This window comes from Diplotaxodon limnothrissa, linkage group LG15 (assembly GCF_057381915.1).
Source record: "Diplotaxodon limnothrissa isolate DT_005_m linkage group LG15, D_limnothrissa_male_GT1.1, whole genome shotgun sequence".
In the NCBI taxonomy this organism is placed as follows: Eukaryota; Metazoa; Chordata; class Actinopteri; order Cichliformes; family Cichlidae; genus Diplotaxodon; species Diplotaxodon limnothrissa.
The window spans coordinates 12,931,903-12,944,116 of NC_140610.1; the positions used below are offsets into that span (position 1 = coordinate 12,931,903).

General features: G+C 40.9%; 1 protein-coding gene and 2 non-coding genes across 3 annotated transcripts; all 3 read right to left on the reverse strand.

Annotated features, from left to right (window-relative positions):
* Nucleotides 1-823: 823 nt before the first annotated feature.
* LOC146617190 (uncharacterized) lies at nucleotides 824-11,607 on the reverse strand. The gene is made up of 6 exons (XM_085372942.1): nucleotides 11,584-11,607; nucleotides 11,268-11,476; nucleotides 5,036-5,150; nucleotides 1,620-1,727; nucleotides 1,214-1,380; nucleotides 824-1,091 (listed from the first exon to the last, which is right to left on the reverse strand). The coding sequence occupies exons 1-6, from the start codon at nucleotides 11,605-11,607 to the stop codon at nucleotides 824-826; spliced, it is 891 nt and encodes a 296-aa protein (XP_085229068.1).
* Nucleotides 5,607-5,797, reverse strand: LOC146617191 (U2 spliceosomal RNA). The gene has a single exon (XR_014906910.1). It is a non-coding gene; the product is annotated as a U2 spliceosomal RNA (small nuclear RNA).
* Nucleotides 6,769-6,959, reverse strand: LOC146617192 (U2 spliceosomal RNA). The gene has a single exon (XR_014906911.1). It is a non-coding gene; the product is annotated as a U2 spliceosomal RNA (small nuclear RNA).
* Nucleotides 11,608-12,214: the final 607 nt, after the last annotated feature.

The window sequence follows — 12,214 nt, forward strand, 5'->3', positions numbered from 1 at the left end:
AAAACACCAAGATGGCAGTCGTGAAAACACTCATCTTGAGTCTTCATGGGACTATGGTGAGATCAGTTATGCCTCTTATGATGCTGTCCCAGACTTCAAAGCAGTATAAAACATGTTTGCAGCCTGTAACAACTGTGCATGCGGTTATTTTTCGTTTTAAGATTTCCGTGTTTAAATCATAATAAGATTTATTTTTAATTTTAATTAACTTGAGGTGAGTCAGATTCTTTCATTCAAGTCACTGAATGAATCTCTTGACATGTTTGGGGGTAGGTGCCTTTTGTAGCATTTTAATGCAATTATCTGACAGATTATATGGTCTACACCATAGGTGTCAAACTCTGGCCAAATTTGGCCCGCAACCTAATTACATTTGGCCCGCGAAGCCATACCAAATTACTATTAGAGCTGGCCTACTGGTATTATACAGCTAATATATATTGTTTAGTATTAAGCTTTGCTTGTTCCATATTCAGTTTTTCAGCAAAATGTGTTTGAGTCCATAAGAAAAGATTCATTCTTATATCTGGAGGAATAAATATATTTCAATAAATATTAAAGTTAGCCCGCGACTTTGATCCAGTTTTGAATTTTGGCCCACTGTGTATTTGAGTTTGACACCCCTGGTCTACACTGTTATTAACTATACTAACACTCTGTTCCAGAAGTCTGTGCTGCAAAGAGGCAAAGTGAATACCGCACCTGCAGGAGTAATGGGGGTCATCAGTCGGTTCAGCTGGATGTTCCAGTGCCGTACCTGTTGACTGGCATTCCTCAGCCTCTCCTGAACCTCCTGGAAACAAAAATCATGCAGGCATCTTCATCAGTGTTGTTTTAGAAGAGCACTAAATAAGATGCTGCTCACAAAGCCAGTCAAAACAAACTTGTTCACCTCCAGACGCTGGTGACTTCTTTGGCGAGATGCCTGCAGATCCTGGAGCTCCTGAGAGGCAGAGTTGAGGGCTGAGGGGGTGTCCTCATCGGGACTGCCATCTGACAGCTCCTGTATGGGGCTGAGGTTTTGCATTGTACGTTGCTGCTCCTGGAGGAGCTGGAAATGTTTCCTCTTTTCATCTTCAGCCTGCAGCAACCTGAAGGAGGGGAAAAAGGGAAGAAGCAACTGAAAATGTTAATACTTCTCATGGATATCTCAGATCTCCATCACAAATAAAATAATAAAGGGCCATAATAAGAGTTAGAAATCCATTGTTACCGCTCAAGCTCCAGTCTGGCCCTCTCCTCCTCCAGCCGAGCCTGGATCTCCATATTAAGGGCAACTTCCAGCTGCTGCTGTGTCAGCTCCAGCTCCCTGATCCTCTTCTTCTGTTGTTCAGCCTCCTTTTCCTTCACCTGCATCTCAGCCTGCATGCTGTCTTTTATCTATGCACACACACACACACACACAGCTACATAAACAGATGCACCAACAGAGCGGTATAAACTGACCTATTCCTGAATTACCTTTTCCTGGACTGTCATAACCATTTTTCCAAATCATTAAAGACTAGGTGTGAATTTTATAATGACAGTCAACATTTTGCTGGAGTTCTCAAAGATCAAAGTCAAGGAGAAAAGACTCTGTACATAATTGGTGTCAAGTGGAAAACTTTTTTTTTTACCATCACAGCCTCTTTCAGCTGTCTTTCCAGTTCCAGCTGCACCTCCCTCTGCTTCCTCCGCTCTCTCTCCTCTGCCTCCCTTCGGCGAGTTTCCAGTTCCCGTGCATGCTGTGAAACAGATGAAAGAGACATTGTTTGCTTTGTGTTTTCACCTCTATCCAGCAGGTGACACTAGGCCATCAGCTTCGAGGTTCAACGTATTGTGCTTTCAGCGGTGCTCTTCTTGATAACTTGGTTGAAGTAAGTGGGTATTTGAGTTCATGTTGCTTTCCTTACAGCTGTAAGTAATCTGCTCATTCCGCTTTTGATCTTTGGCACCAACAAGTGATTTTTTTCCCAGAGAAGTGCTGCTCACAGGAGATTTCCTCCATTTCAGACCATTTTCTATAAACCGGTTAGATGGTTGTACAGTTTCTGAAATACTCAGACAAGCCTGTCCGACACAAACAACAATGCATGTTCAAAGTCATTTAAATCCCCTTTGACCTTCAGCAGGTCATCTTATTAATGTATACATGCCTAAATGCACTGAGCTGCTGCTATGTGATAGGCTGATTAGGTATTTGACCTAATGAGCAGCTCAACAGGTGTATCTAACAAAAATTTGGCCAGTGAGTGTACAGTGGGGCAAAAAAGTATTTAGTTAGCCACCGATTGTGCAAGTTCCCCCACTTAACATAAGAGTTATGAGTTATAAGATGCAGGTCGATGTGTAAAAATAACTCAGTTGTTTGGTGGTGGCTATGGCAGGGCTTCCACAGAGGCCAGCAGGTGGATGAGGGAAGGGGAAGCAGGAGGAGAGCCCCGAGGCGGCCACCAGTCCGAGTGTCAGGTGAACTGAACTTCAGGTAAGAAGTTATGACCTGCAGTCTATCTGGGTCAGATATAAACCAAGTTTAGGTGGAGTTTATTTTCGTTGTGCTGACTTTTTACAGTCAGTTACAATACCTCATACTGTGTGAGCTAGCATGACAAGTTTATACAGATGTTCGGTTGCTATGATGTTACTGATAGTGAACTTTATTTTATTCATAAGGTTAGTTAGTAGAGTTGCCAACAGCTCCTTAAAAAATGGAATGGTCCCTCATTCAGAGAAAATATTACGCGTTTGGTATTGAGCTGAGAAGAGACGCAGTTTGTCCCGGACTTCAGCTAGGATGGAAAAAGACACAAAACTGGAGTTATTCTGTCTTTACGCTGCACAGCTGCCTCTTCTCCTCTCATTATCTCTCCTCTCTCTCCTGTTGCTACTTCAATCATGAAACTGATCAATGATCAGCTGATCGTCTCTCTTGTTTGTTTATCACCCACTTTGAGCCAGAAAGAGGAAACCAGCAGATGTCGCGCTAAACAGCAGCAGCACGTTTAAGCTTGATCAGCTGTTGTTAGAATTTATTTAGTTAGAATGTTTGCTGGAGCCACAGCTGTAAAGCTGTAAAGCTGCTGGTCATGATGTCGGTTTGGATATGTGGTGAGAGGGAAACATGAAGATGAAACCAGGAGATGTCCTTACTGAATCATCAGAGCTGAACAGGTGATGGAGAAACAGGTTTACCTTTTAGGTGACAGGAATGAGTTGAAGTTATGAACTGTTTCTGAGAGATAAATAACACCAGGATCCTTTTTTTATGTAGCTGACAGCTGGTAACTGTGCAGGGGCGGGTCTAGCAAAGTGTTGCCAGGGGGCCAGGTAGGGCATTAACAGGGAAAGGTGGGCACAAAGAAATACTTTTCTTTTTTATTCTCATTTAAAATATCTAGCTTTTATTAAATAATTATCTGAATCTTGTGAAGAAAGTTTTTATCTGACGTAAAATGTATGGAAATCATACATATACCAAAAAGACTGTACATCACTGTCACAACAGCATTTGTTTTCATTCAAAGGCTTTATGGCTTTAATACCTGGTGGGCCAATCTGTAGTGAAAATGCCCAATTTTTTGTCCCAGTCCAGCCCTGCAGGTTAATACTGGCAGTGTCACCATGCCAGCTGACTGCATTTCATCATCAGCCAGTGTTGTTCTCAATATTACCAAAGTAAGGCAGCATATAAAGTATTTACTTGCTTTCAGGTTTTATTCAAATGTTAGTCTTTTCAGTTGTTTCTCCACTTTTTTCCTGTTTCAAAATCAAACACCAGTTTGTGAGAAGATTATCTTCTTTTTTTTTTTTTTAAACAGGCATTGGTTTTGCATTGGAATTGGCTAATTTGCCAATTGTATGTTAAAAATGTTCGTATTTTAATATTCAAAAATGTTTTTGCCCAAAACACATGTGCACTACATGTCAGTAAAAATACTATGCAAATATTGATGTCCTTGAATGCTGAATAAACACTGACTGATTGTATCTCTTGTACTTAATCAACACAGTATCTAAACACTTTGCACCGTAGTGGTTAAAATCTCATTCTAATAAGGTTACGGTTATTAGGTTTACAGGGTTATTGAATTATGGTGAACGGTTGGTAGAATTGTTTTTAACATTATCTGCCAATTACATCTGCCACCCTTCTCCAAATCTGTGCCCCTACCTGGCCCCCCCAACAAAAATTTTCTAGACACGCCACTGCATCCTGGTGCATATATATTGTGCATGCGTGTTCCTTTAGGAAACAGGAAGATTGGTAGGAGAAAGAAACGTATTAATCTTGTTTGTTAGGATCATAGCCATAAATGGAGGACTCTTATAAAGTCCATGGATTTTCATTCACACATATTACATGAGATATCTACTCTTTACACACTAAGGATCCACACTACCAGGGCTACGGCACACAGCTGTTTTATAAATCATCAAAACCAATACTATCCTAAGATTTATTATATACAAAAATGATCTGTTCCAAAATGTTTTCATGTAATCCTGAAAACAGAAAAACAATCTTCTGCACTATTAACCATCCACAAATGGAAACAACAGACAATACAGGTGATTTTAGCTAAAAAGCCAAGAAAAAATTGTGTGGTGTTTTTTTTTTTCAAACGATGTAATTTACAGCCACAGAGGACAGAAAGCTGCAGTATGTAGAGAAAGAGAAGAGTTAAACCTATTGTTACACACCGGCCCGAAGCCGGGGTGCAACACAACAAAAAGATAAACCCGATACATAATAACGACAAAAAAAATCACACCACGGCAGAATGACGAGAGTTGGTTAATTTATTTACTGAACAGGTAGCGAGCTTCAGGGTGGGCGATGCCAAAACAACAAACAAAACACACTAGAAAGAAAAACAGAGCTAACTTACCTCCCACGATCCCAAAACAAAATACAATTCTCTAACCTGTCTCCCTACCCGAAACAGGAGAAAAGAGGGGAATAAAAGAAAACGGCTTCCCACCCCTACAGCTACCAAGCCCAGGTACAACCCCTTTTTCAGCATTAATATTGCAGCCCCGTGCAGTCACACACCACGACGGTCCCCAGACACACAGCTCCCGGGAAACCAGGAAGTCTGCTCGCCGACCCAGTCCAACCCCTTTTGTAGCTGGCCTCTTTCCTTCCTCCACCAATGGGTGGCCTCCACCTGGAAACAAGCAACACTGAATACAAATACAAACAATAACAACACCGTACCGCAAATAATGACCCTGGGTCATAACACTATAATCAACATGAGTCCTTGTAGATGGCAGCCTCCGGTTTTTAAAGACTTCTATTGGTCTCTAGTGGACAACAGAGGTAACTGCAGGATTGGAGCCAGAATAGTGTAACTGCAGTTCAAAACGACATATTTTTTTGATTTCCCATAGAAAGTGTGTGTCCAGCCACGTGTCAGTCCAAGTGGCAGGATTTAGTAATTCTGGTAATAGTTAAATGTAAGTCATTCACAAATATTAAGTCGCAAGATTTCAGTCTGACTAACCTTGGAAGATTACACGAAGACAATGTCCAGATATGCAGACGCACGCATATATCTAGCGTATAAGAAATTTCTTTGCACAAACTGTTGAGTCAAATGACATTTGTTTTTCACAGCTTCAGGGGGTGCACCGTTCCTAGAAATACTGCAATACCAGGTCGATGCGTGGAGTGGACGGAGCAAGCCCCTATTCCATCTCCCTGCTCCAAAAATCAATTTAATATATGGTCCCCGGGTAGGGGACGTATCAGATATTAAACTGATAAGAACAGATACTACACTTGATCTTAGCCAAAAGGCCGAGAAGCGATACCCACATATCGCACGACAGAAACGACTCATTCTGCTTACTGCAACTCTAACTCATGGTTACAATGAAGAACACAGTCGCCTTCTAACAAATGGTAGAGGACAGGTCGATGTTTTACTGACGTTTTACCTCCGAAACATCCGAAACATCCTTTAGGAAACAGGAAGATTGGTAGGAGAAAGAAACGTATTAATCTTGTTTGTTAGGATCATAGCCATAAATGGAGGACTCTTATAAAGTCCATGGATTTTCATTCACACATATTACATGAGGTATCTACTCTTTACACACTAAGGATCCACACTACCAGGGCTACGGCACACAGCTGTTTTATAAATCATCAAAACCAATACTATCCTAAGATTTATTATATGCAAAAATGATCTGTTCCAAAATGTTTTCATGTAATCCTGAAAACAGAAAAACAATCTTCTGCACTATTAACCATCCACAAATGGAAACAACAGACAATACAGGTGATTTTAGCTAAAAAGCCAAGAAAAAATTGTGTGGTTTATTTTTTTTCAAACGATGTAATTTACAGCCACAGAGGACAGAAAGCTGCAGTATGTAGAGAAAGAGAAGAGTTAAACCTATAATCAACATGAGTCCTTGTAGATGGCAGCCTCCGGTTTTTAAAGACTTCTATTGGTCTCTAGTGGACAACAGAGGTAACTGCAGGATTGGAGCCAGAATAGTGTAACTGCAGTTCAAAACGACATATTTTTTTGATTTCCCATAGAAAGTGTGTGTCCAGCCACGTGTCAGTCCAAGTGGCAGGATTTAGTAATTCTGGTAATAGTTAAATGTAAGTCATTCACAAATATTAAGTCGCAAGATTTCAGTCTGACTAACCTTGGAAGATTACACGAAGACAATGTCCAGATATGCAGACGCACGCATATATCTAGCGTATAAGAAATTTCTTTGCACAAACTGTTGAGTCAAATGACATTTGTTTTTCACAGCTTCAGGGGGTGCACCGTTCCTAGAAATACTGCAATACCAGGTCGATGCGTGGAGTGGACGGAGCAAGCCCCTATTCCATCTCCCTGCTCCAAAAATCAATTTAATATATGGTCCCCGGGTAGGGGACGTATCAGATATTAAACTGATAAGAACAGATACTACACTTGATCTTAGCCAAAAGGCCGAGAAGCGATACCCACATATCGCACGACAGAAACGACTCATTCTGCTTACTGCAACTCTAACTCATGGTTACAATGAAGAACACAGTCGCCTTCTAACAAATGGTAGAGGACAGGTCGATGTTTTACTGACGTTTTACCTCCGAAACATCACAATATAACTATGGTCGGCATGTTTCAGTTTTTAAACGGCGCCACATATATGACGACACTTTAGTTTCTGAAACGCCGGTCAGCGCATGCCGGTTAATGAGATTCAAAATCACGTGGTCGCCTGCAGTCCAATCAGCGGTCGTTGAGACGGAGCGTCTTCAATTCATTTTTATAACTTTCTTGGCGTTATAATTGTTTTCATAATATGATAATTACATACTGTTAAATTTTTAATGTTTCTCCTCCCGGTAACTGTATTCCTGTTATGTCTGGGCTTTCCCTAATTGCACAAGCCAACGGTTCTACATATAACATGTACAGTAAGACTGAGAGGGGGCGACCTTGGCACAGACCTCTCATTTGTCTTTCATCCCAGCTTTTTTGGGGGTGACTGGGTGGGGGGATATTGCTCACAGCAAATTCCTAAAAACTCCTATTGATCATTGTTGCTCCCATAGATACATTTCAGTTTACCAGTCATGAGGCTCCAAATTATACCAGGAGTGGGGTTTGAACCCACGAGAGCATGCGCTCATTGGAGCTTAAGTCCAACGCCTTAACCACTCGGCCATAGGGTTTACAGGGATGGAGGACTCAAATGAGAAAATATCCAGCGAGCAGCAGTTTTTGGTGCAATGTTTCAAAACAAGCTATGCAGAAGAGCATGTTTGGGAGCACCGTACATCTGACTTTGAAGCAGATGGGCTACAGCAACAGAAGGCCAAAATGAGAGCCACACTAACAGCTACAACAACTTTTTCAAGAATATTATTTTATGACAGACTTGAGCATGAATGATGAATATGAATCGGAAACAACAATGAACAACAATGTGAAACTGCTCATGAATCATTTAATCTATGAGTGAAAGTAGTTTTCTTTAATCTCCTCCTCCTTTAGTTTGCCTCTCCTCTTTATAAGCTCCAGCTCTCTTCTCCTACTCACATCTCTAAACAGTAAAGATCATTTACACCTCACACTGACAACATGCTGTGGACCTTCTGCACTCTCATCACTGCTCTAACATGTAAGATCTTCTTATTCCATTTTTTAGTCCATATTTAGAGCTAAACTTTAAACTTCTATTTTTTCTGTGTTTCCTGGCAGATGTTGATGCAGTGATTGTGTTGACCCAAACACCTGCTGTCCACACAGTTTCTCCAGGTCAAGAAGTTGTTCTCAACTGTAACATAGAGAGAGATGATGGGAATTCTGTTAGATGGTATAAACAAGTTCCTGGAACGGTTCCTCAGTATGTTCTAAGATTTTATCATTCTAGCAGCTCACCCAGCTTTGGAACAGGATTCTCCTCAGACAGATTCAACTCTAAGTCCTCATCAAACATTGATTACCAGTTCATTATCAAGCGAGCAGAGACAGGAGACTCTGCAGTGTATTACTGTCAGACATGGGATGACTCTGCCAGTGCAGCTGTACCACAGTGATTTAGACAGTGACAAAAACCTCCTCATTAGTACTTCTGCTTTTTTAGAAACTTTCACATGCAAAAAAAAAAAAAGACCCATAAAAGAAACCCTGTAATGTGCTATTAAACACTAAATCCTCCATTTTTAAATCCTTTTTAATCTTCATTATTAAAGGCATAAAGAGGAAAGCACTGAAATATGTACATCTCATTTACTCACATCAGCCCGAACAGATCACATAAACCAAACTATCCAACATATAGTATTATATGTTGCTGCAAGCTATTCTTAATAACAGAAATTTTATAGATACTACTCACAGGTCTAACTGTCCAACAGCAGTTTAACTTATCATTTAAAAAAAAGTGTAGTTAACATGCAGTTTAAAAAATATATATAAAGCTATACTGAAGCTAGTTTAGAGCTTCTACACCATCTTCATTTACATTTAGCTTTGATTATTCAGAAACATATTTTTAAGGCAGAAGGAAAATATAGAAGTGTGAGGATAAGGACACTAGTGATAAATGTTTGATTCTTTTACAACCATTTTTAAGAACACGGTGTGATTTATTGTAGCTATTGTATTATTATGGTATATATTTTTCTATCATTTGTAAAAATGATGACGATCAAACTGACTGACATAATACTCATGGGAAGGAAATATACAGTATTTACTCAGTGTCTTTTCTGCACACTGCAATTCTGTCAAGAATACTTGAATGTGTTTTAAGTATTTTACTATTGGGTGGCTGTAGCTCAGGTGGCAGAGCAGGTCAGCCACTAATCAGATGGTTGGTGGTTTGATCCCAGGCTGCCTCCTGGCTGCATGCCAAATATCCTTGGGCAAGATACTAACCCCATGTTTGCCTACTGGTGGTGGTCAGAGGGCCCGGTGGCGCCAGTGTCCGCCTCTGTCAGTGCGTCCCAGGGCAGCTGTGGCTACAATGTAGCTTGCTATCGCCAGTGTGTGAATGACTGAATGTAGTGTGAAGCGCTTTGGGGTCCTTAGGGACTAGAAAAGCGCTATACAAATGCAGGCCATTTACTTGTTTAAATGATTAGCACTAGTGCTCATAAACCACAACGTAATGATCTGTGAATGTGCTTGAAAGCGATTGTTTACAGTACACAGCAGTTATGTTAAAAATATGCTTCTCTGTTATCTGAAATAGAAATACAAAAACTAAAAGTTTTTTTATTTGCAAAAACTAACAGATCGAAAAAATACATTCCCCAAACAAACAAAACAAACTTTGTTGTTGATGACTGATGAATAAAAATAACAAAAAAGAATGCAGTACAGTAGAATTGTATTGCATGGGATCATTTTACAAATAAACTAATGCCAACAAATAACTAAAGCACAATAAACAAACATTGAGCTTATTTGAAATTCATCCATCCATCCATCCATCCATTTGCTTCCGCTTATCCTTTTCAGGGTCGCGGGGGGCGCTGGAGCCTATCCCAGCTGTCATAGGGCGAGAGGCAGGGTACACCCTGCACAGCATCAGGAAAAAGGAGCACGAGAAGCTTGAGAAATACCAAAGGCTCAGAGAAGAGCTCGAGAAGATGTGGAGGGTTAAGGTAACAGTGGTCCCAGTGGTAATTGGAACACTCGGTTTGGTGACTCCCAAGCTAGGTGAGCGGCTCCAGCAGATCCCAGGAACAACATCAGAGATCTCTGTCCAGAAGAGCGCAGCCCTAAGAACATAAATAAACATAAATCAGAATAAATTTGATAGTATTGACATTATATAAATTAGAGATGGACCGATCCGATATTACGTATCGGTATCGGTCCGATACTGACCTAAATTACTGGATCGGATATCGGAGAAAAATAAAAAATGTAATCCGATCCATTAAATATCACGAAATCACCTCGCAAAACTTGCAACATGCCGTAACTCACCTCAGAACGTTAGCACGTCGGAGCAGTATGCATCACGTGATAGAGCGGCTGTGGCATGCGGGACCTGTCGGTGGTCTGGATAGCATTTGGAGCTTCGCTAGCAACCTGGCATTTCATCTCCGACAAAGTTATCCCCGAGAGAAGTAAAGCAAGTGTGTAAGTCCATCTCTGAATGTTTGTAAAGCATTCCTGCGTTAAGCTTAATAAGCGACTGCCTCTTCTTGCTAACAAATGCACAAAAAAAACCCCAAAAAGAAATCTTTCTACCTTCTGCAAAGTTCATCGCCCCAGAAAGACAAGTCAAAACAAGTAAAAAAAAAATAAAAATGTAACAGCCTCCCGATTATGACCAATATATCATTTACGTCACTGATACATCCGTAACTGAAATTAACTCAGAACAATTTGTTTATTTTTTTAAATGGTCATTCAGAATCAGAAGATTATTTACGGTGATGTTTTTGGTGGGAGTGAAACAACAATCTACTGATAAAACCAATAAAAATAAGATATGATAATAAGAAATAACCACTGTTGGAAGCCTTATTTACTCTTATCGCCTTAATCATGTGCAGTAATTAAAGTTGAAATGAGAAACTTTGCATTTGAAAGATGCTCTTCTACTGGGCACTCAAAATGCTTTCTTACAACAAGCATCATTCATCCACACCTTCATACATAATGTGCGCACATTTTAAATATAAATTAATATTACTGTAGCAGTATTTTTTTTTTTTTTTTAAAAAGATAAAATGGCCACATTTAAGAAGGCAGGACCTGCAGTTATTGTCCTTTTCCAGACATTTATCTGGCACTTACTTTGGGGTTTTCTGCAGCTCGTCCTCGGGGCCCTCCAGACACAGAGACAGCAGGTCGTAACCCAGGATCTTCTGGGCTATGGTGAACATTTCTTTAATGTTGGGGTATTTCAAAAGTCCTCTGCCCATGCCCACAAACTGGCTGCCCTGACTGGGGAAGAGGAGCACGGAGCAGCCGCTGCTTTTGGGTGAGGCGCCGCGGCTGGCTCGCTGTTCGGGGGAAAAGCGGGGGCTTCAGCCGGAGGAGGGTAATCTCCAGCCGTGGAACCGGGCTTGTTGGTGGACAGCATCCTGCTCAGAGAGACCAGCGACCTGACCTTCCCTCTGGAAGATGCCGCCATCCTGACTGCCACTGATGCCAACATGAGCTGTTCCTCATCCAACGACGTGTCTGCAGATGAAATAAGACGCACAGCCCGCCCGGACAAACTGTAATCACCAAAAGAGTCAACTCAATTCTGACATCTGCTCGGCATGACACCTCACAGGGAGACGAAAACAACCGCCAGAGGAAAGAAAAGAACAAAATCTTCAGCGAAGGAAGATGATATCTCCAATAAAACTATTTTTGAAGCCATTATGGGACTTGACAAAAAATTTGAAGCACAACTGGAGGATATCAAGGAACAAAACAGACAAAGTGCAGCTATGGTTGCCAGCTTGGCTAAAGCTGTAGAGTTTAACGCTGCAGAGATAGCTGATTGCAAACTGAAAGTTGTTAAACTGGCAAATGCGAATGAACTGCTGCTTAAAGAAAACGAAGACTTGAAAAGAAGAGTGAGAGAACAAGAGCGCTACCGAATGAGGTGGTGCCTAAAACTGAAAGGGGTGAAGGAAGACAAAGACGAAAACATTAGAGTGAAGGTTTTGCAAACGCTTCAGAAGATTGCCCCTGACTTGAACTTAGAAGAGGCTGTTGATATTGTCCACCGCTTAGGGAAACAAGTT

Bases quoted from the DNA above. Each gene is read 5' to 3' on its own strand.
- LOC146617190 (XM_085372942.1), bottom strand. From the start codon at position 11,607: ATGGCGGCATCTTCCAGAGGGAAG. The intron at 5,151-11,267 runs GTAAGTGCCAGA...GCTTGTTTCCAG, and splicing joins GAGCTGCAGAAAACCCCAAA to GTGGAGGCCACCCATTGGTG. The intron at 1,092-1,213 runs GTAACAATGGAT...CCCCTCCTTCAG, and splicing joins GCCAGACTGGAGCTTGAGCG to GTTGCTGCAGGCTGAAGATG.